Below are 24669 nucleotides of genomic sequence, written 5' to 3'. Positions count from 1 at the left end.
ACTCTTCGGAGTGGAGGGCGGGATATAAATCCAATATCTTCATCTACCTCACAGGGTGTCTGTTGTGGGGGAGGAAGGTAAAGGAGATTGTGAGCCGCTCTGAGACTCTTCGGAGTGGAGGGCGGGATATAAATCCAATATCTTCGTCTACCTCACAGGGTGTCTGTTGTGAGGGGGAAGGAAGGTAAAGGAGATTGTGAGCCGCTCTGAGACTCTTTGGAGTGGAGGGCGGGATATAAATCCAATATCTTCTTCTTCTTCTCTAGCAGAATTCAGAGAAGGGGAGCAGGCCTCGAATAAAGTCATAACCAGTCCACTGCCACTTCCTCTAAGCAGCCCTTGATGTAGACCACTTTCAACGCCTCCATCGGAAAGTTGCACGCCCACATGCTGAGGTGGCCTCTCACCAACACCATGAAATACCCCAGCTTTGCAGGATCCCCATCGAATTTTGCTTCGTGGACCCGCAGCCCAATGCCTCTCTATTTAACCCCTCGCCCTAACCGTTACAATTCAAGCGCAAAGCGCGGCATAGCAACAGCAGCTTTGGGCGGTACCCACTCCCCCCAAGTCTTGGAGTCCAGGTGGTTATCTGTACTTCGTTAGCAGCTGACCTTGGTCGGTAGAAACAGCTTCAATAATAAGTTCCTCAGATAAGCATTCAGAAAGCAAGATGAGTTAAGCAGGAATGCATTCAAGCCAAATAGTACTGTTACAGCAAAACCATGGCAAGAGGGATACAGAGGGGATAACTCTTGACACTTCCTAAGCCAGATGTAACCAACTCCCAAAAACAGGATTCTTTTTTTCCAGATACTTCCTGTGCCAATTCATTTCATAATTGCTTAACATGGACCTTTTTTTTAAGCAGGTTCTGTCTTGACACTTTCAGTGAGTTATCTATCATGACCCCAAGATCTCTCTCTTGGTCAGTCTCTGCCAGTTCACACCCCATCAACTTGTATTTGCACATTGGGGCTAAGAATCCCAGCTACAAATACAAGTTGATGGGGTGTGAACTGGCAGAGACTGACCAAGAGAGAGATCTTGGGGTCATGATAGATAACTCACTGAAAGTGTCAAGACAGTGTGCGTTTGCAATAAAAAAGGCCAACGCCATGCTGGGAATTATTAGGAAGGGAATTGAAAACAAATCAGCCAGTATCATAATGCCCCTGTATAAATCGATGGTGCGGTCTCATTTGGAGTACTGTGTGCAGTTCTGGTCGCCGCACCTCAAAAAGGATATTATAGCATTAGAGAAGGTGCAGAGAAGGGCAACTAGAATGATTAAAGGGCTGGAGCACTTTCCCTATGAAGAAAGGTTGAAACGCTTGGGACTCTTTAGCTTGGAGAAACGTCGACTGCGGGGTGACATGATAGAGGTTTACAAGATAATGCATGGAATGGAGAAAGTAGAGAAAGAAGTACTTTTCTCCCTTTCTCACAATACAAGAACTCGTGGGCATTCGATGAAATTGCTGAGCAGACAGGTTAAAACGGATAAAAGGAAGTACTTCTTCACCCAAAGGGTGATTAACATGTGGAATTCACTGCCACAGGAGGTGGTGGCAGCCACAAGTATAGCCACCTTCAAGAGGGGTTTAGATAAAAATATGGAGCACAGGTCCATCAGTGGCTATTAGCCACAGTGTATGTGTGTATATAACATTTTTTGCCACTGTGTGACACAGAGGGTTGGACTTGATGGGCCGTTGGCCTGATCCAACATGGCTTCTCTTATGTTATACTGGCTCTAAACACAATTATTTGTTCAACTGAAGTTGGATCATTGCTACTACTGAGTGAGCCTCATATGCTTAGATGTCTTTTTTTTTTTTAACTTGGAACAATAATTAGATTTTATTATACCAGAGATGCCATAGGCTTTAAAACTTTTCGTTAGTAAAGTCATTTCCCATTTACTATACAGTACTGAAGTGTGGGGCTGGCAAGAACAAATACTCACCAGACTAGAAACAATTCAAAATCTGAGACACATATTAACATTACCAAAAGGGACACCAGCAGCTCTGATGTGGGCCAAGCTTGACCTTCCTTCAATGAGGGCCGGCGCCCATTCTGCAATTCTAAAATCATGGAAGAAAAATCAATTAATAAAAATAGGTTCTCATCCACTCTAGTTTTTACTTGTTGCAAAACATGACAAAGCCCACTCCGTTTTTTTTTTAAATAACATTTTCTCCAGATATACTATCCCGGATTATTTACTTCAGTCTTTGGGGAATAATGTGAACCTGCAGGAATTGGTTATATAAGAGGATATCATAACTTACAAATCTTTAATCAACCAGCAAAAAATATGCCCCAGGGTACTCAACCATTTTAAAAGACCACTATTGAGTTTCTTATTTGGTCTACATCCCATCATATAATATCAGAATGGCAATCACATTGCTACATTTTCAGACCATACCAACTGAGCTGCTTATGGGACGATATCTTAAAATTCCATTTTTTAGATCTTCCAGTGAGCTTCCACACAGAAATGATCAGCATGTCTGTGTGGAAGCTCACTGGAAGATCTTGTACACTTTGTCTTAGTTTGCCCAATGTATGTGGGACCCAGAAACAAATTCCTTAATCAAATTTTAGCTAACACACAGTTTACCCTTGATTTTGACAAACTAGGTTGTTTTGTTTTCAGATGCTGGCCCTTCTAATTCTTACAGGATGGCTTGGTCTGCTTTTGCTGCAAGGAAAACTAGAGTTACTATCAAGAAAGCTGCTGAATGGTGTGTGTAGAAATGTGATAGACAGAAAGTTGTAATTTTAGAAACCAACTGTTTGTGTGTGTGTGTGTGTGTGTGTGTGTATCTTATATTGCAATATACTCTGACTGACTGACTGACTGACTAGCCACTAGATTGGATCATCTCACACCCACAGGATTTCACTCCACCAGCCTGCCCTTTTACAAGAGTCAGACTAAACGATATGAAGTCTGCCCACCCAGAGACAGGCCTAACAGTTGGCTACTCTATTCTCTTCAAGAGTTAGATCTAAACTATTCTGCCAAAGTGACCCCGTGGCGCAGAGTGGCAAAGCAGCAGTACTGCAGTACTGTGATCTGAACTCTGCTCATGACCTGAGTTCGATTCCGGCAGAAGCTGGATTCAGTTAGCCGGCCCAAGGTTGACTCAGCCTTCCATCCTTCCGAGGTCGGTAAAATGAGTACCCAGCTTGCTGGGGGGGAAGTGTAAAAGACTGGGGAAGGCAATGACAAACCACCCCATAAAAAAAGTCTGCCGTGAAAACGTTGTGAAAGCAACGTCACTCCAGAGTCAGAAACGACTGGTGCTTGCACAGGGGACCTTTCCTTTCCTACTCTGTTATACAAATAATCAGAGCTACCTTTACCTTTAACTCTGCTTTTTTCTGAGCCAAACCTGAGCTTTCGCTCTGTCTCTCCCTGAGGCAGAACTCAACTCTCCTGTCTTCCTTCCAGCATTCCATCCCTCCTCCTGTAAGTTAATTGGATGCTGGAACAGCACTCTCAGCTCAGCTGAGCGGCTGTTTTTTCCATCAGATGGTGTTGCAAACAGCATATGGCCGACTGTATTCAGAAGCACCTCTGGTAAATGTTCCAGAACAGTGATTTATGGTGAGCTGGTTTACTAGCAGACATGTGGCATTTAAAATACTAACCTTATCCCAGATTGTTGTCTAGAGAACGAGTGCGGGAAATTCTTCAATCCATGGGCAAAGTATCCTGCACAATTTTATCTCGCCTCCTGTTCAAGTTATGCAGCTCTCTTCTAGTATGGGGTCTTCTCTTGCAAGCTTTCCCCACCTGCTGAAGAAGTATTCTTGATTTTGTTTGGGGTGGATCTGTGTTATTGTAGTTGTGATCTCTCTGGTCGTCTGGTCTCTGCTAGGCCATGATTTGATCAGCTCCTCACCCAAGCCAGTATGCTGTCGTGATTAAGAGTGCTGGACTCTGGCCTGGAGAGCCAGGTTGGATTCCCCACTCCTCCACATAAAGTGGAGTCACAGTACTCTCAGAGTTCTCTACCTGCAATGAACATCTGAAGCTGCCTTCTACTGAATCAGACCCTCAAAGGTCCATCAAAGTCAGTCTTGTTTTCTCAGACTGGCAGCGGCTCTCCAGGGTCTCAAGCTTTTCACACCTATTTGCCTGGACCCTTTTTTGGAGATGCCAGGGATTGAACCTGGGACCTTCTGCTTCCCAAGCAGATGCTCTGCCACTGAGCCACCGTCCCTCCCCTGCTCTCCAGGGTCTCAAGCTGAGGTTCTTCACACCTATTTGCCTGGACCCTTTTTTGGAGATGCCAGGGATTGAACCTGGGACCTTCTGCTTCCCAAGCAGATGCTCTACCACTGAGCCACCGTCCCTCCTCACAAGGTGTCTGTTTGCAGGGAGAGGAAGGGAAGGAGATTTTAAACCACTCTGACTCCAAGTGAAGGATAGGGTATAAACCTCTTCCTCAGTTGCTCACAGCTAGTGAGCCTTCCATAGTTTCCTTACAAGATTCTCACTCTATTAGATGGTAAAATATAGTTACTGTTTATAGACAGGTATTTCAGTTATTTCTGTAGGATTCATGGCTTGTCTTCTATTAAACCTTCTAACTTGTCTAAAATCAAAGGGTCCCAACTGGCAGTATTTGTAATCCCCAAAGCACACTAATGGTATTGTTTAGGAATACCTGCCTCGGCGGGGAGGGCGGGGTATAAATAAAATTTTATTATTATTATAGGAATAGGGATGCCACCCTCCAGGTGGGACCTTGGGATCCCCTGGAATTACAGCTCATCTCCAAACTAGAGAGGTCAGTTCCCCTAGAGGAAATTGATGTTTTGGAGGATTGACTCTATGGCATTGTACCCCACTGAGGTCCCTGTCCTCCTGATTCTCCATCCCCAAACCTTCAGGAGTTTCCCAACCTGGATCTGGCCACTCTACCCCCATATTGGTGACTGGGTGGACCCGGCAGCCTCTTTGGAAAGATCATTTGCAAACTGCATATCCTGGGCTCTATTTATGCATCTTGCCTGCCAAGGTAATTGCCAAGGATATAGATGATGCCACTTCATCCTTGTGTTGCAGTCAAATGCATTACGTCCTGTTATCTTTCATAAGATCCTTCAGAAGATTTGTCTATCAGGAGTAACTTCTCTGCCTCCTTGAAGAAGCAGCGTTTTACCAGAGGAGTAATGCCAGTCTGTGTCCTTTACAAAGACACAGATCCATTACAGTAATATATTGACCCATGGTCAGATATACATACTTAATTCTTAAGATACAGTAGAAAAAATGGTTACAATCCCACTGAAGGTGAGAATAATTTGAAGAAGAAGAAGAAGAAGAAGAAGAAGAAGAAGAAGAAGAAGAAGAAGAAGAAGAAGAAGAAGATATTGGATTTATATCCCGCCTGCCACTCCGAAGAGTCTCAGAGCGGCTCACAATCTCCTTTACCTTCCTCCCCCACAACAAACACCCTGTGAGGTGGGTGGGGCTGGAGAGGGCTCTCACAGCAGCTGCCTTTTCAAGGACAACCTCTGCCAGAGCTATGGCTGACCCAAGGCCATGCTAGCAGGTGCAAGTGGAAGAGTGGGGAATCAAACCCGGTTCTCCTAGATAAGAGTCCGCACACTTAACCACTACACCAAACCGGCTTTTAGTTACTACCTACGGTAGTAACTAATATCCTCAGATAATTTTCTTTGCAATTATGGTTTACTTGTTAAAGATCGCTTGATTGTCCACAGAATTTCACCAGAGTCAATATGAGCACATTAGTCTTCCTATGACATTATTTATCCATTCAAGAAATCTGTTTAATGAATTAATGTGAGCTCTACTTGATGGACTGAATGATTTGCAGTGGCAAAAATGATTGGTTGTTAGTAGATGATCGCATGTTCGTGTTATACCAGGCGTCAGCTAGAGATCGTCTCTCTAATACTTGAGAGAAGGGGATGCGTCGCATCAGATTTTTTAAATCTGGTACCTAATTCTTTGGGGGCATCTTTTTAATTGAATGAACATTTTAGTTGGTTAATCTACTACATGTTGATCTACCACATCAATTCATATACCACATGTTGCAGATCTGTTTTCTTAATCATGTTTTATTCTGTCCTGAGCTGCTAAAGAGTCCTTCCATATGTGCTGTAGTGCAGGTAGTCAATCAAGATTTTCATCAAGACCTGTTTCCTTAGTGTGCAGTGCTGTAGTTCGGTTGTATGATGACATCAGTTTCAGAAACAGCCACGTTTTAAGCCAAGTTTCAGTCATATGGCTACAGGATTCAAATTAATCAATTAAAAGCATGAAAAAGCATATGCAATAAGTGTGGCATGCTGATCTCAGAGTTTTGAGACCATTTAATGGAAACGATTCTGTATTTTACAGTGGAAAATTTGGACAAGTCTTCAGGCTTGTTGAGAAGAAAACCAGAAAAGTTTGGGCAGGGAAATTTTTTAAAGCGTATTCCGCTAAGGATAAAGAAAACATAAGGCAAGAGATCAGCATCATGAATTGCCTGCATCATCCCAAACTCGTCCAGTGTGTAGATGCCTTTGAAGAGAAAGCTAACATTGTCATGGTCTTGGAACTGTAAGTATAAACCAGACAGTAGAAGGAAAAATATTGGTACATTTATATTTCCGTTACACTGTAAAGGCCTCCTGGTTCTCTAACAAATGAAAATTCTACTTTACAGATGGGATATTCTTTTAAATTCAGGTATTGCATTCTGTATGCTTGATATGTTCAAACAGTCCGCTTTTATTCACATTCTCTTTGAGTCTTTTGCTAAACTTATCGGCGATAGATCATCGGCCAAGAACTGAGTATGGCTTCTTTACCAGCTTTATGGCTGCTTTGGGTTCTCATTTAGCAAGTGACATTGGGTTCTGGTGGTCTTTTAGGCCTGGCTGATTTGGACTGTAGGCAGATAAGTTATAGTTCCTAAGATTTTATTGTATTGTATTTATTTTTACTTTGCGAGACCCCTTTAAGCTAGTCTGTAGAGTTGTGCCATATACATTTTCTGCATAGATAAATAAATCTGAGTCTGTGTTCAAAATAGGGGTGCCAACTCTGAGTTGGAAAATTCCTGTGTATTATTTGCTGAAGGGAAAATTGCAAGCTGAGTAGAAGCTGAGAGGCTTCACTAGCCTTATGCCATCCAACCCCAAGCCATCCAGTCTGATAGTGGTGATGAGTACCAGTCTAGATCTGTACAGGCATTTCTAAGGTAATCCATCACAGACTTACGGTACCCCACACACCAGAACAGAATGTGGTTGCTGAGCACAAGAATGCTGTATAATGGACATGGTGATTGATTTAGGACAAGGGTCCTCAAACTTTTTAAATAGGGGGCCAGTTCACTGTCCCTCAGACTGTTGGAGGGCCGGACTGTACAAGGCCGCGGGCCGTCAGTTCTCCGTCTTCTGCATCTCTCTCCCTTCCCCACACCACACACCCCGGCCTGGGAACTCACCTCACCTCGGTATCACCTCACACTCTGTCTCCGCCGCCTCAGCCCAGTGCCGGAAGTGTGCATTGCTAACGCGAGTTTAGGTCGAACATCACTTCCGGTCTGATTTTGCCATAACCCAGCGGGCCGCATAAATGTCCTCAGCGGGCCGCATCTGGCCTGCGGGCCGTAGTTTGAGGACCCCTGATTTAGGACATGCTGATCGATTTAGGCCTTCCCTACATGCACTGGGGAGAAGCTGCATTGACTACAGTTTACTTGCAAAACAGACTGCCAACCAAAGCCACAGAGAAAACCTCTTATGAGTTATGGCATAATGGAAAGCCAAGCATAGAACAGATCAGGGTATTTGCATCAAAGGTCTCTGCTCATATACCAAAAGAAAAAAGATCCAGAGTAGAGCCCAGAGCTGAAGAAGGCAGCTTTGTAGGCTGTTCTCCAGAAAAAAAAATTATATGTCACAAGATATACAGAATTCTTGACCCAAATCCTATCCAAATTACTACAAACTGAGACTGATTTCCCACTAGCCTTCTGCCACTCTCATGCTCCTCTTCTCCACGGGGCTTCCGTCGGATTTCACACTCTCTGCCCCGGGGTTGCAACTAGCTTCACCTTTTTTGCGCGGCAAACAGAAACTGGTTTTTATAGGATCTCGTTTGCTGCATGAAAGAGGCAGAGCGAATTGCTGCTCCGGGGCAGATAGTGTGAAATCCAACGGAAGCCCCACAGAGGAGAGGAGAGTGAGAGAGGCATAAGGCTACTGGGGAATCGGTCTGAGTGCTGCAATTTGATGAGCCATCAAGGAACAACCAGACTGCTTTGATAGATGACCGTCCAGAGGGAGATGGCGACAACAACGATCCGCTGCTGGTGTATCACCCAGAGCCAATGGATGCAGTCACTATGCAGGCACAACCAGATGGTCAACCAGAAGAGGAGGTGAAGGTGGAAGTTCCTGATCCAGCAGTCAGCCGGAGGCCACTGTGGAGGCAGATGAAATCTTGGACCTCAGAAACTCATCACTGGCCCACAAGGGAGTTATAGCTAATAAACTAACCTACCTCACAAGGACAAATCAGCATCATGGGCTGAATTACAGTGCATGCCTGAACCAAAAGCAAGCAAGTGGAGGAAAGCAGCTCAAGAAGAAATGGTTTCACTGCAGAAGAACAATGTGTGAACTCTCACTGAATGACCTAAGCGTGAGAATGCCATTGGGTGTAAATTGGTCTTTAAGGCTAAGCAAGATGCGTCATGTGACACTGGAAACAAGAAAGCCAGACTAGTGACAGAAGAATTCTCTGAAATTCATGGGTCAGATTATGACAGAACACTTAGACATTAAGACTGACTTTTTACATGGTGAAATAGAGGAAGAATTATACATGAAGCAGCCGTCAGGGTTTACAGACGAAAAGAATAAACATCTCGGCTGTAAATTTCAAATGGGGCTTTATGGATTTAAACAAGCTGTGAAAGTGTGGTAGGACAAGCTGACCAAGATGCTGTTCAATCAGGGTTTCAAACAAGGCAAAGATGGCTTTTGTCTTATAGTAGACACAAAGATGGAAGATGGACATTTATTCTGACCCATGTTGACAATCAAAATGACTGTGCTGAGATTATATCCCAACTAAACAAGGAAGTAGAAGTAGAAGAACATCTAGGCAATGCTAACTTTTACTTGGGAATTCAATTTGAATGGGAACCAGGTGGGAGTTACTTTCTGAGTCAAAAGCAGAGGTTACTGGGACTATTGCAGAGCCTGGGCCTGGCAGGTGTTAATCTAATGTCCGTACCAATAGAATCAGGCTTCTACAAAGAAATGGTACCTGATGAACCACTGCTGGACAACGATAACTGCAGACCTGCCATAGGCAAACTTCTTTACTAAGCAATGACAAGACCAGACATCACAACATCTGTAAGTATATTATCCAGAAGGCTTAGCATACCCACCACAAAGGATTGGACTACAGTTAAAAGAGTGATGAGCTACTAAAAGGATACTGCACGCTTTACACTGAGACTGCAAGCAACTAATAATCTCACACTGTTGGGATATGGAAATGCAGACTGAGATGGAGAATGAGCAGACCTAAGATCTACTAGTGGCTAGATGCTTTTCTGCGGGAATGATGCTATAAATCGGGCAAATCTATAAATGTACAGTTTGCTTGCATGTAGGCGACTAAAGGCCCACTCCAAGACGATGGAAAAACTCATCCGAGAGCTACTGTTTGCTGATGATGCTGCACTCGTCTCCCACTCGGTATCAGCTCTGCAGCATATGACGTCCTGCTTTGCAGAGGCTGCCAAGCTATTCGGCCTAGAAGTTAGTCTGAAGAAGACAGAAGTTCTCCACCAGCCTGCACCCCAGGAAGATTATCACCCTCCCTGCATCACTGTGGGTGAATCAGTTCTGAAGACAGTCCAGCGGTTCAGCTACCTGGGGTGCATCATCTCCTCAGATGCCAAGATCGACAAGGAGATTGACAACAGGCTGGCAAAGGCAAACCGTGCCTTTGGCCGACTGCACAAAACAGTGTGGAGCAACAAGCATCTGAAAAAAGGTACAAAGATCAATGTTTACAAAGCGGTTGTGATGACAACCCTCATCTACGGCTCCGAATCATGGGTTTTATACCGTCATCACCTGCGACTCCTCGAGCGCTTTCATCAGCGCTGCCTTCGCACCATCCTCAACATCCACTGGAGTGACTTTGTGACCAACACTGAAGTCCTCAAGCGGGCGGAGGTTACCAGTATCGAGGCACTGCTGAAGATGCAGCTGTGCTGGGCAGGGCATATTTCTAGGATGGAAAACCACCGCCTTCCCAAGATTGCCCTGTATGGCGAACTCTCCACCGGCCATCGAAATAGAGGGGCACCAAAGAAGAGGTACAAGGACTCCTTGAAGAAATCCCTTGGCACCTGTCGCATCAACCATCACCAGTGGTCTGACCTAGCCTCAGATCGCAAAGCATGGAGGCACACCATCCACCAGGCTGTCTCTTCCTTTGAGAACGCATGCATAGCTGGTCTTGAGGACAAAAGGAGATTGAGGAAGAATCGCACTGCTACAGCACCAACCCCAAATCAGACTTTTCCCTGCAGCCACTGTGGCCGGACCTGCCTGTCCCGCATTGGTCTTGTCAGCCACCAGCGAACCTGCAGCAGACGTGGACTATTGCACCCTTCTTAAATCTTCGTTCGCGAAGCCAAGCCGAGAGAGAGGCATGTCCATAGGAGTAAAGGCAGCATGGTATAGCCTGATCCCATCAGATAACAGAAGCTACGCAAGGTCAGTACTTGGAAGGGAGACAACCAATGAAGACTACTGAGAAAGGAAATGGCAAACCACCTCTGCTTCTCACTTGCCTCGAAAGCCCTTTCCTGGGGTGGCCATAAGTCAGCTGCAGCTTTATAGCGCTTTACACACACACACACATGCATACCCATGTTTGAATGAACACATATGTGAGGAGGTTCAGAGCAGGCCCAGCCAGCCTACTCTGTCTTCCTTTACCTCTCCTTGGCTGGGTCCAGACCAGCATTTTGAGCCAGTAGATGCCAGGATGTGGGCGGACCAAAAAGAGTGACCAAACGTGCGTGTCCACATCCCACCCTGCTCTCACCCCCAACCCATCCAAGGGCTGTCTTCAGAAGTGGTAGCTTTTTGTGGTGCGAGTGGGATGGGAGGTGGACGCGCGCGTTTAGTCCCGCTTTTTTGGTCCACCCGCATCCCGTCCATCTAACGGATCAAAATGCCAGTCTGAACTCAGCCCTTATGTTGCCTTGTGCATACGTGGCATACACAAGGCTTTTTTCTCTCCTGGGCATGCAGCGTCCTCCTGATGATGATGGATAACTGTCCCTTTTTATCCATAAAATAAAATGGCCCTGGAGTCAGCTGTTTGCTTTATAAGTTTTCCTCAGACTCATTGCTAGGTCAAGGAGTTTTCCCACTCTTCTCTGGATTCAGGTGAAACACGGGAACTGCTTTCTCACTCCACCTTGGCCTGTCAACTGAAGGAAGTAAGCCGCTTTCTTCCCTTCAGTTTAACATCCAGGTGGCAAACTGTGTTCTGTGTTATGCCTGTGTTCTTCCCTCTTGTTTTTGTATTTATCTGGCTTGTTGTTTTTTCGCTTCCCTTCATGAGTCGTAAAAGGGATAGGTTACCTAGGAAGATCTCCGGTACAGATGTAGAAAACTCCGTGCTGTTATTGGTGGCCTCGTTTAGGTGGTTTAGACACTGCCGTGGGGCAATCTGCTTTACTATTGGAATAATGTTCCCATCCAAGTATTTTTGTACCCTTTCCAGCCATAGCACCAGTGGTTGCTCTTATAGAGACAAAACTTGGCAGTGATTGCAATCCAGAGTTGTCGTGGAGGCATCATTTGTGTCCTATATATTGGAAAGTGGCGTGATTTCAGATGCCGCTTTCCAATATATAGGAGAGATGGACTCACATTCTAGCGATATCTGAAGAAGTGAGCACTGACTCAAGAAGAAGATATTGGATTTATATTCCGCCCTCCACTCAAGAGTCTCAGAGCAGTCACAATCTCCTTTACCTCCCCCCCCCACAACAGACACCCTGTGAGGTGGGTGGGGCTGAGAAGGCTCTCACAGCAGCTGCCCTTTCAAGGACAGAGTCTCAGAGCGGCCTATAATCTCCTTTACCTTCCTCCCCCACAACAGGCACCCTGTGAGGTGGGCGGGGCTGAGAGGGCTTTCACAGCAGCTGCGCTTTCAAGGACAGAGTCTCAGAGCGACTCACAATCTCCTTTATCTCCCTCCCCCACAACAAACACCCTGTGAGGTGGGTGGGGCTGAGAAGGCTCTCACAGCAGCTGCCCTTTCAAGGACAGAGTCTCATGCCGGCCTACAATCTCCTTTACCTTCCTCCCCCACAACAGGCGCCCTGTGAGGTGGGCGGGGCTGAGAGGGCTTTCACAGCAGCTGCCCTTTCAAGGACAGAGTCTCAGAGCGGCTCACAATCTCCTTTACCTTCCTCCCCCACAACAGACACCCTGTTAGGTGGGTGGGGCTGGAGAGGGCTCTCTCAGCAGCTGCCCCTTCAAGGACAACTTCTGCCAGAGCTCTGGCTGACCCAAGGCCATTCCAGCAGCTGCAAGTGGAGGAGTGGGGAATCAAACCTGATTCTCCCAGATAAGAGTCCGCACACTTCACTACTACACCAAACTGGCTCATATTTTACCACAAATTTTGTTAGTCTTTAAGTTGCTACTAAATTCTTACTCTTTTCTTCTGCTGCAGACAGACTAACATGGCTACCCTTGCTGAACTGTCAGTAGCTATTTTGACTGAGTACTTCCTGTGAACAGAGTCAAAAGTACAGATGGCTTTATTTTGGTTTAATAAGCGAGGGTTATAGTCATCCCTATTAGGCAGTTTATAAAAGTTGAAAAGACCATTTTTTCTATTGTTTATACTGTGCTGAAAATGCAAAATTGCATTTGGCATTAAGATTAAATGTTGGCAAGTGTTAAACTGTGTTTAGAGTATGCAGCGTTTTATCTAAAACACATTTTATATGCAAAGCTGCTCATTCTGTGTGTTAAAAGCCTGGAAAAAGTTCAGTATAATAAAGTCTGCACTTGAAACACATTTCTGGTATAGTTTTGTCACAGCAGAGAATAAAATACAGCTCACAGTCCTTAAACAATGTATTCAGGCCGTTTTTAAAAGGAGCCCAGAGAAAGTAAAGTTGGTACCTAGAACTAAAAGACAGTCTTCATCATCTATAGAGGTGCAGTGTTTGCTTTTGTTTTGTATTTGTCCACAAAAGAAAAGGTAGGAGCAGGAGAAGCCAGAGAAGAGAGGCTTCAAGGCAAGGCAATGAATGAACAAACAGCAACCATTCATTTCATTAATTCCCCCCTCTAATTTCCATCATTCAAAGTCAGGGTTTCTGCTTCATTTTTAAAATTCATTTGAGAATGAATCTACATCACTTGCCACATATTTCTTTTGGGGGGGGCGGGGGGTATATTTCTACTCTTGGGGCGTTTTCGCACTGACCTTAATCGGCAGCGACGCCCCTCTTCACCGCGCAGGATCTGCGCGGATTTCGCACCAATTGCCGCGGAGCACCCGGAAGAGCCGCAAAGTCCTGCGGCTTTTGCGGCGCAAATGGAAACTGGGTTTTGGCGGTTTCCATTTGTGCCGCAAAAGCCGCGGGACTTTGTGGCTCTTCCGGGTGCTCCGCGGCAATTGGTGCGAAATCCGCGCAGATCCTGCGCGGTGAAGAGGGGCGTCGCTGCCGATTAAGGTCAGTGCGAAAACGCCCTTGGTGTCAAAGTCAGAATGCAACAAGAAAACAGGTGTGCTGCAAAAAATGAAGACTCGAGTTCTTGGACCCATGTTATCTGGATTGCTTTGACTATTCCCTTAACATCATGTCGCTTTCAAGTTTAAATCAGTATTTAAAAAACAACAACTGTGACCTTTTAAGGCCATGATTTGGATCCAAAGAAAGATGGTCACGAGTACTGTTCTACAAGCTCTTGTGCAAGAGTTCATGCAATGTTTATCTAAATGATCTTTGTGGTTTCTGTGCTGAGTTCTGCACCTTAGCTGTACCCCTCAGGAAACGGGCTCTCTTTTTTTGGCGGGCTTTCTCTCTGCTCTGAGGAGCAGGCATCAACTGTACATGCCAGGAGCTGAGGGAAACCTCCATCTCCCACTCAGTTCCTTCTTTACTGCCACACCAGTTGGATGGATTTTTCCCTCATCTCCTTCACTTGATGCTCTCTTTTTGACCAATCACTTCTGCTCCACATTGACCTCCCGGATTATTTTTTTCTGGACTTTTCTTCTTCATCTAATTTTTTTTTAAAAAGTTAATTTTCTTCCCTCATTTTTCACTCTTTGTCACCTTATCCCTTCACACACCCCTCCCCTCTCTTCTCCCCGACTGAGGAGTAGCAAATGGAAGGGACTGCCTTTTTAAAGAAGTGCCATGGCTGCAATACTGAGCAGATGGTCATGGCTGCTGCCCTTTCTGTCTTGGGGAGGATCATTTTACCAATACTTACGTGCATTGTGCCAAGTTTGTGAGACAGGCTAGAAAAAACAGGGCCACTCATTTCCAGTTTGGTGTAGTGGTTAAGTGTGTGGACTCTTATCTGGGAGAACCGGGTTTGATTCCCCACTCCTCCACTGGCACCTGCTGGAATGGCCTTGGGTCAGCCATAGCTCTGGCAGAGATTGTCCTTGAAACGGCAGCTGCTGTGAGAGCCCTCTCCAGCCTCACCCACCTCACAGGGTGTGTGTTGCGGGGGAGGAAGGTAAAGGAGATTATGAGCTGCTCTGAGACTCCGGCCTTGAAAGGGCAGCTGCTGTGAGAGCCCTCTCAGCCCCACCCACCTCACAGGGTGTCTGTTGTGGGGGAGGAAGGGAAAGGAGATTGTGAGCCGCTCTGAGACTCTTCGGAGTGGAGGGCGGGATATAAATCCAATATCTTCATCTACCTCACAGGGTGTCTGTTGTGGGGGAGGAAGGGAAAGGAGATTGTGAGCCGCTCTGAGACTCTTCGGAATGGAGGGCAGGATATAAATCCAATATCTTCATCTACCTCACAGGGTGTCTGTTGTGGGGGAGGAAGGGAAAGGAGATTGTGAGCTGCTCTGAGACTCTTCGGAGTGGAGGGCGGGATATAAATCCAATATCTTCATCTACCTCACAGGGTGTCTGTTGTGGGGGAGGAAGGGAAAGGAGATTGTGAGCCGCTCTGAGACTCTTCGGAGTGGAGGGCGGGATAGAAATCCAATATCTTCTTCTTCATACTCATAGAGTCCTTTCTCCAACCAGCAATGGCACAATGCTCAGGTTCCCAAACAATGATGCATCAGCTGTTTTGCAGGGAGATTCAGCTCCTCTACGTTTGGTCACACACTAGGTGTGCAGTTGCTGGCGTGACCTTGGGTCAGCCACAGTTCTTGCAGAGCTGTTCTCTCAAGAGCAGTTCTCTGAGAGCTCTCTCAGCCCCACCTACCTCATAGAGTGTCTGTTGTGGGGAGAGGAAGAGAAAGGAGATTGTAAACTACTCTGAGTGAAGGGCATGGTATAAATCCAATCCCTTCCTCCTCCTCCTCTTCCATGGTTCCAACGTGGGGCACCCTGCCATGACAGCAGCTCTACATACACCTGGCCAAGTCCCATGGCCTAAGAGTTGCCTGCTGGCAGCCCAGCTGCTTCCCCCAAAGAAGCAGGTGAGGAACATAATGGAGAGCAGAGTCTGCAGCACACACGTGATGAGTGAGCTGGCTGCTGCTCAGAGTGCACCTGCCACCCAGCCCCGCTTCCTCTGGCCATCTGAGCCCCCCAAAAGGAATATGGTGGAGAACAGGGCCTGTGGTGCGTGCATAGCAAGTAGGGTTGCCAATCCCCAGTTGGGGGCAGGGGATCCCCCGGTTTGGAGACCCTCCCCCCGCTTCAGGGTCGTCAGAAAGCGGGGGGAAGGGAGGAGAGGGAAATGTCTGCTGGGAACTCTGTTATTCCCTATGCAGATTTATTCCCATAGAAAATCATGGAGAATTGATCTGCGGGTATCTGGGGCTCTGGGAGGGCTGTTTTTTGGGGTAGAGGCATCAAATTTTTAGTATAGCATCTAGTGCCTCTCCCCAAAATACCCCCCAAGTTTCAAAAAGATTGGACCAGGGGGTCCAATTCTATGAGCCCCAAAAGGGGGTACCCCTATCCATTATTTCCTATGGAAGGAAGGCATTGAAAAGGTGTGCCATCCCTTTAAATGTGATGGCCAGAACTCCCGTTGGAGTTCAATTATGCTTGTCACAGCCTTGATCTTGGCTCCACCCCTAATGTCTCCTGGCTCCACCCCCAAAGTCTCCTGGCTCCACCCCCAAAGTCCCCAGAGATTTCTTAAATTGGACTTGGTAACCCTAATAGCAAGTGAGACAGTTGCTGCCCCGACCCCAGAGCATGCCCGTTGCCACCTGGCCCTGCCCTGCTCCCTCTGGCCATCTGAGCCACAGTGCCCCCCCACCGAGATTCCTGGGGGCCTGTGCTGGATGAGAAGTCAGGAGGCCTTGCCAAAAGGCCAGGAACCCAGCAGCCCCATGGTAACCACAGGCCTCTGGATTGGGTAAGTACAATGGGCTGGGTTAGGATAAAGAAACGATGAGGAGAATACTTGGGCAAAAGAGTAGATGCATTAAAGCACTCTGTTGGTTTACATGTGCCCCCCCTCACCTTTTATTTCAGAATAATTTGTGGATTTAACATGTCTATGTTCATATGCATGGTGAATTTACTTAACATTGTGTTTGCCAATGAAAAATACTCATGAGGGTCTCTTCTGAATTTTTGTTCTAGAGTTTCTGGAGGGGAACTTTTTGAGAGAATCATTGACGAGGACTTTGAATTAACAGAGCGAGAATGTATTAAGTATATGAAGCAAATCTCAGAAGGCGTACAGTACATTCATAAGCAGGGCATCGTACATTTGGATTTGAAGCCGGAGAACATCATGTGTGTCAACAAGACTGGTACAAAAATCAAGCTGATAGACTTTGGACTTGCTCGAAGATTAGGTAATATCTCCTTGAGATGGTTGTTTTATAGTGGATATAGTTTCATTTTACACCGTATGATGCCTAGTAAACCTCTGCTTGTTCAGAAACATTTTACTGATTGGCCATGTAGATCCATACACTTTATGCCGTCCAACACCTAATGACAATGCAGAAATTCCAGTTCGTACATTATACAGATACTTAATTTGTTACTGATCAATTACCGGGTTCAGTTCAGGTTATTATCTACAAAGTCCTTAGTGGCCTAGGTCCCACATACCTGCAGGATCAGACCCTGCTATGCTGCATCACAACAGCTTTTCTCATCTGAGCAAAGTCCTCTGAAAGTGTCACCATGCAAATGTGTGAGACTGGCAACTGCCCATTCATATGTGATGTCTGGTGGCGATCCTCACCCTACTGTCATTCACAGAATGTGCGGAGAGTGATTTTATAAAGGGATTAGAACTACGGTATAATGGAAAAGCTGTCTTTTATGAGGGGGAGCATAGCCTGTTGCACTGCTTTCTCTATGCACCGTCTTCCTTTTTACTGAATTTTATTATACTTTTTTTGCATTATGGCATATCATGCCTGGATAGTTCTTTTTCCTTGTTGCATGTCTGTTTTTGTTGTCATTTTCCCTATCTTCTCATTTTTAGTCTTAGTCCTGCTGCACTGCTTATTAGAGATCCTTGCTGTCTGATTGAACCATTTTAAAATTTGGAATCCTCTTTGAGTTACAGTCAGAAAGGTGTGCTATAAATGGAGTGAATAACAAGAATAGACATTATGCATTCATTCATTTGTTAGTTAAATGCAAAAAGAAATTATGCAGATAATCTTTTTAAAATTTTATTTACTTCATTTATATCCTGTCCTTTTCCTCAGTGGGGACCCGAAGCAGCTTTCATCATTCTTCTCCATTTTATCTTCACAACAACTCTGTGAGGAAAGTTAGCCTAAGAGTGTGTGACTGGTTCAAGGTCACCCAACAAACTTCTGTGACAGAACAGAGATTTGAATCTGAGTCCTCCCAGATTCAAGTCTACTACACCATACTGACTCTCAATTTTCCTAGTACGACAAGGAAGTCACAAAATAAAACCTATACAAGAGCACAAATTATATATTCCATAATACAGAATTTAAATGCGGGGGGGTGGGGTTGTTTTGTTTTCCAAGCTGTTTAAATGAATGTTTCCCTGTAACTAAAACATGTATCTATGTAAGAATACATCAGATATAGCCTTAAATAACAGATTATACTTATATGGTTTGTTCTCACTTCCGCTCTCTAGCCCTAGCTCTATTACACTGCCTTCTAATTTCTGCCCATATCCTAACTCTTTTTCAACATTTTCATTAGTAGCATCGGGATACTATATTGTTATGGTACTTTACCATACTTAATCTTTTTAAAAAAATGTTAAAACTGTTCCTCCACTCAGAGGGAACTGTGGGGAGAGGGAGGAGGAGGAAGAAGCTGGAGATCACACCGACTTGTTAGAAAATGGCTATTAATATATTGTAGTGCCTTCGTAGGTCTTTGTTGTGCAATAGGAGTGATTCCCCCTTAATAATAAATGGTAATAAAAGGAAATAAAGGGATCTTACTGTAAAGGGAAAACTTTTGTTTTTTTATTGCTAATGTTTGACTTATTTCTGTACCCAGCAGTCCAGCATTGTCTGATCTAGGCAGTTTCCATTCCCCAGAGCTGCTGTGCTGTGCTGTTGCTTCTTCTTCTTTGAATAAGTGTATCGGAAAATCTCAAAAGGAGCACATGCTAAAATAAAATAGATTTTTTTAAATGAAAAAACGTTCTTGAAATACTGGGGCAGTGCCTTGCACTGTTTCTTTAGTCTATATGCATGGATCCCTTAAGGTACTTAAATAAGAAAAACTTTAGAACTGCTCTGGGCATTAGGGTTGCCAAGTCCAATTCATGAAATATCTGGGGACTTTGGGGGTGGAGCCAGGAGACTATGGGGGTGGAGCCAGGAGCAAGGGTGTGACAAGCATAACTGAACTCCAAAGGGAGTTCTGGCCATCACATTTAAAGGGACCACACACCTTTTAAATGCCTTCCTTCCTTTGAAATAATGAAGGACAGGGGCACCTTCTTTGGGGGCTCATAGAATTGGACCCCCTGGTCCAATATTTTTGAAACTTAGGGAGTATATTGGAGAGAGTCACTGGATGCTATACTGAAAATCTGGTGCCTCTACCTCATAAAACAGGGCCCCCAGAGCCCCAGATACCCACAGATCAATTCTCCATTATTTCCTATGGGAATAAGCCTCCTTAGGGAATCATGAGTTCCCAGCAGACATTTCCCTCCCCTCCCCCCGCTTTCTGATGACGCTGAAGCGGGGGGGGCTCCAAACCAGGGGATCCCCTGCCCCCACCTGGGGACTGGCAACCCTACTGGGCATGGATGGTAGGATTTATTCAGTATGTGTCTGCGATAATAATTACACACATCTGCAGCAGTAGTGCTTGCTGTGCTATTGGGAAATAGTTTCGATATTTTCTACATACTAGTATTAAAAACTATAAAAAAACTGCAAAACTAGTATGATAAATAAGGTTGTTTCCACGTGGAGATGGGCTTATATGGTTTATAAGGTTGCCAACCCCCAGGTCCTAAAATTGTAACCTGGAGGAAATATATAGCGTTTAGAATGCTTTTGTTGTGCGATTGTATTTTTGGTTTGTGTGAAGCTTGGATAAAGCCTTGAGAAAATTGAGTATGAACTACCAGTCCGCCTGTTAGCTACACAGCTATATAGCGGGATTCAAGTGGGAGTACCACAGCAGCTTGGATTTTGAGACAAGCTGATCCACTTGGAGCGGAAGATTTCCAACCATTAAGAAACTGTGCTTTGAGGCAAGGTAGAAGACTTACCTGTGGGCGTTGGTTGGTTTCTTGGATCCATTTTGCTGTTTGTGGTTTGTGTTCCTTGGTATGCGCCATTTTGTATTAAGCATGTCACTTCTATTAACTATTTTTGACAAGTGAATATAAAAAAAATATTTATTTTGTAATTCTTAGTGTGTAGAAGTTTGATTTACGTGGAAGCCGTTGCCTTTTTTTCAACCCCCGGGTCCCAGCAAAGTTCCCCTGCTTTGAGGGCTCCTGTTCACAGCTGGCCAGTGGGGGAAACCCCACCCCCAAACAGGGATGTCACATGACACCCCTGACATGATGATGTCACCTGGAAGTGACATCATCACTCTGGGGATGTTGTGCAACAATCCTCTGGTTTTTGAGCAAACTCTATGGTTTTGTAGTAAAAAAAAAATCAAGAGTTTTTGTCCAAAACCTAGAGCATTGTGCATTACGTCCTTGGCATGATGGCATGACAGAGAAGCCAATAGGGTTACCAGGCTGCTGGCAGGGGAAACCATGAAGTGGTTTCCCCTGCCAGCAGCCTAATAAGTCCTGGCAACCCTATTGGCTTCTCTGTTGCCAGTGTGCATGCTGGTACAGCACAGCACCAACAAGGTTCCACATGGCAGATTTCCCTGCCCCAGCAGTTGGACATCCCCCCTCCCAAAACCACTGAAACTTTTCTCATTTCTCCCCAGCAACTACATATTATCATGTCTTACAATATGTTTAACAGGTTCTCTGAATTTCCAATGGTCATTTTTTAAAGTAAGTCTCTAGCTCAGTTCCTTCTGGAGATATGCCTTACCCTTTATATTTACTCAGGGCTCGAATTCAGCAGGAGCGCACTGGAGCACAGCTCCTGACCCTCCGCACCTCCTCCCCGAGGGCTGGCTTCTGTTCCTGAGCAGTTTCAGCCGCCCGGCAACAGCCAGGGTTGGTATGCAGTGAGGGGAGAGTTCCCCGCTGCGCGCAGATTCTGGGGCCAGCTTCTGTTCCCAGATGGTTTCAGCTGCATGACAACAGAAGCCTCCCTGCTGTGCGCAGATCCTGGGGCCAGCTTCTGTTCCCAGGTGATTTTAGTCACCCGACAACCAAAGCCGTCAGTCAGGGTCTGTGCACAGCAGGGAGAAACCTTCCCACTTCACGGAAATCCTGGCCCCAGTTTCACTTGCTGGGCAGTTCCTTCCTTCCTTCTCTTTCCCCTCCCTCCCTGCATTCCTTCTCCCTTCCTCTGTCCCCATCTTCTTTCTCTCTCTCTTTCCTCTCCCTCCCTCCCTATCTAGTTGTCTTCTTTTTCTCTCTCTGTTCCCCCTCCACCCTCCCTGTAGTGCTCTGTCTGCTGTTAACCTCCAGCTCTCCCCTGGCTTCCCGGTAGGAGGCTGTCCTGGAGTCCTGACAGGAGAGGCACACTTGTATGTGCCCACACCCCAGAGTGTGGCATATACAAATGAGTTATGCTTCTGAGCTCCCGCACCTTTTTCCCTACAAAATGACCCCTGTATTTACTCAATGAAAGGGCTACAGACTTCCTTTTTAAAAACTGAAATCTGAGAATTCAGAGTAGCCATTATGCATATTGTTAGAATGTTTATATCAGTCTGAGCAGGACTTTTTTGAGCAGGAACACAGTTCTGTCTGGCTGGGCATCAGGGCTGTGGCCTAATATGCAAATGAGTATCTGCTGGGCCCCGTATATGATGAGACTCAATTTTCAATTCAAAAAGGCCCCCAGTTAGGGTTGCCAATCCCCAGGTGGGGGCAGGGGATCCCCCGGATTGGAGGCCCTCCCCCCGCTTCAGGGTCATCAGAAAGCGGGGGGAGGGGAGGGAAATGTCTGCTGGGAACTTTGTTATTCCCTATGGAGACTTATTACCATGAATAATGGAGAATTTATCTGTGGGTATTTGGGGCTCTGAAGGGGCTGTATTTTGTGGTAGAGGCGCCAAAACAGCAGCATAGCATCCAGTGCCTCTCCCCAAAATACCGCCCCCCCCCCAAGTTTCAAAAAGATTGGACCAGGGGGTCCAATTCTATGAGCCCCAAAAGAAGGTGCCCCTATCCTTCATCATTTCCAATGGAAGGAAGGCATTTAAAAGGTGTGCAGTCCCTTTTATATGTGATGGCCAGAATTCCCTTTGGAGTTCAATTATGCTCGTCGCACCCTTGCTCCTGGCTCCACCCCCAAAGTCTCCTCGCTCCACCCCCAAAGTCCCCAGATGTTTCTTGAATTGGACTTGGCAACCCTACCCCCAGTTGGCAGAGAGAGGAGACGACCACTGAAGACCCAGTGTTGGGAAAAGGGCTTTTTGCCGCATGGCAGCAATCCAGCCCTTACTGCAATCTTTTCTAACTTTTCCAGCAAAGCAGATGTGAGATGGCAGAAAAGCTGGAGAAATGCTGGAGGTACATCAACGCACCATAAAGCTATGGAAAAGTTGGGGGGGGGGTGCCCCACAGGATTGAACCAGAGAGAAAATCCTTGTGGAAATGGCTGAAATGTATAGAACATGGACAGCAGTGATAACAGTACTGCACTGTTTCAAAAAAAAAAAAAAAATCTGCAAACCTGTAGCCAGTTTAGAAGAGACCCGAGTCTACTTATGAATCAGGGGCAGACTAGGAGACAAAAAGGGCCCTGGAAAGGGGCCACCCCTCCTGATCTGCCCCAACCCCTTCCCCAACTGAGAGGGGGAAGGAAAGGAACAGGCAGTGGGAGGGGTGTTTGCAGTAGTGTCTGATATGGGTGGGTGCTGGCTTGTGGCACCAGCTTGTATCTGTTTTGCAGCAACTAGTGTCTACCTTGCAGTGGCTCCCATAACAACTGGCATAGGGCTGCTAGCTCCAGAGAGGTGGGGGCCATTCGTGGGGGGGACTGCAACATGGGGCTATGAGGTACGTACAACCAGCTCAGGATGGAAGTGTCTCCAGCCAGTTTGGTGTAGTGGTTAAGTGTGCGGACTCTTATCTGCGAACACCGGGTTTGATTCCCCACTCCTCCACTTGCACCTGCTGGAATGGCCTTGGGTCAGCCAAAGCTCTGGCAGAGGTTGTCCTTGAAAGGGCAGCTGCTGTGAGAGCCCTCTCCAGCCCCACCAACCTCACAGGGTGTCTGTTGTGGGGGAGGAAGGGAAAGGAGATTGTGAGCCGCTCTGAGACTCTTCGGAGTGGAGGGCGGGATATAAATCCAATATCTTCATCTACCTCACAGGGTGTCTGTTGTAGGAGGGGGAGGTAAAGGAGATGGTGAGCCGCTCTGAGACTCTTCGGAGTGGAGGGCGGGATAGAAATCCAATATCTTCATCTACCTCACAGGGTGTCTGTTGTAGGAGGGGGAGGTAAAGGAGATTGTGAGTCGCTCTAAGACTCTTCGGAGTGGAGGGCGGGATATAAATCCAATATCTTCATCTACCTCACAGGGTGTCTGTTGTGGGGGAGGAAGGGAAAGGAGATTGTGAGCCGCTCTGAGACTCTTCGGAGTGGAGGGAGGGATATAAATCCAATATCTTCATCTACCTCACAGGGTGTCTGTTGTGGGGGAGGAAGGGAAAGGAGATTGTGAGCCGCTCTGAGACTCTTCGGAGTGGAGGGCGGGATATAAATCCAATATCTTCATCTACCTCCCAGGGTGTCTGTTGTGGGGGAGGAAGGGAAAGGAGATTGTGAGCCACTCTGAGACTCTTCGGAGTGGAGGGCGGGATAGAAATCCAATATCTTCATCTACCTCCCAGGGTGTCTGTTGTGGGGGAGGAAGGTAAAGGAGATTGTGAGCTGCTCTGAGTCTCTTCGGAGTGGAGGGCGGGATATAAATCCAATATCTTCATCTACCTCCCAGGGTGTCTGTTGTGGGGGAGGAAGGTAAAGGAGATTGTGAGCTGCTCTGAGTCTCTTCGGAGTGGAGGGCGGGATAGAAATCCAATATCTTCATCTACCTCACAGGGTGTCTGTTGTGGGGGAGGAAGGTAAAGGAGATTGTGAGCTGCTCTGAGTCTCTTCGGAGTGGAGGGCGGGATATAAATCCAATATCTTCATCTACCTCACAGGGTGTCTGTTGTAGGAGGGGGAGGTAAAGGAGATTGTGAGTCGCTCTAAGACTCTTCGGAGTGGAGGGTGGGATATAAATCCAATATCTTCATCTACCTCACAGGGTGTCTGTTGTGGGGGAGGAAGGGAAAGGAGATTGTGAGCCGCTCTGAGACTCTTCGGAGTGGAGGGCGGGATAGAAATCCAATATCATCTTCTTCTTCTCCTGCCACTGTGGGGTTGGAGGCCCCTGGGAGAGGAGTTCTCCGAAGGGCCGCTCCTGGACTTCCCCTGGTGGCCTTAATGGCCAGTCCTGCCCTGTATATTCCAAAATCATTTTAAAACTAGAAATGCTACAACGCTTCCCATATTCCCTATGCTTTCTGGTCATGCAAAGTTAAAATCTTTATTTTTCTTTTAATTCCACAGTAACCAATAAAGACTGAGTACAGCTAAGCTTTGTTTGTAATTTAAATTAGTAAAGACCAGTGACACTTTTGTGCTCCGTTTCTGCGGATAATTAGTTGTCAGGGAAAGCCAAGATGTAGCAAAATATTTTCCTGACCTTTTTTGGTGTTTTGGTGCTGTCACAAGGAGAGTTGTGTGCCTTTCTCCTTGTGCGGGGTGGCTGTCCGAAGCATTCCCCCCTCCATCAGAAATTGATTTGTTTTGCATAGTGTTCTAAAAGGGT

The 24669-nt window shown here is 46.2% G+C and overlaps 1 protein-coding gene across 2 annotated transcripts in view; it reads left to right on the top strand.

Moving 5' to 3' along the window:
- Nucleotides 1-24669, top strand: part of MYLK (myosin light chain kinase) — a 440102-nt gene that overhangs the window by 365045 nt on the left and 50388 nt on the right. For both annotated transcript variants that reach the window (XM_060262723.1, XM_060262722.1), the window contains 2 exons: nt 6401-6604; nt 16862-17079. In XM_060262723.1, the coding sequence (XP_060118706.1) occupies nt 6401-6604; nt 16862-17079 (422 nt within the window). The remainder of the gene's footprint in view (nt 1-6400; nt 6605-16861; nt 17080-24669) is intronic.

The sequence above is a fragment of the Heteronotia binoei genome, chromosome 21 (genome assembly GCF_032191835.1).
Source record: "Heteronotia binoei isolate CCM8104 ecotype False Entrance Well chromosome 21, APGP_CSIRO_Hbin_v1, whole genome shotgun sequence".
Classification (NCBI taxonomy): domain Eukaryota; kingdom Metazoa; phylum Chordata; class Lepidosauria; order Squamata; family Gekkonidae; genus Heteronotia; species Heteronotia binoei.
Note: the sequence above shows the minus strand (reverse complement) of the source record. Positions and strands in the feature narration are given on the sequence as shown.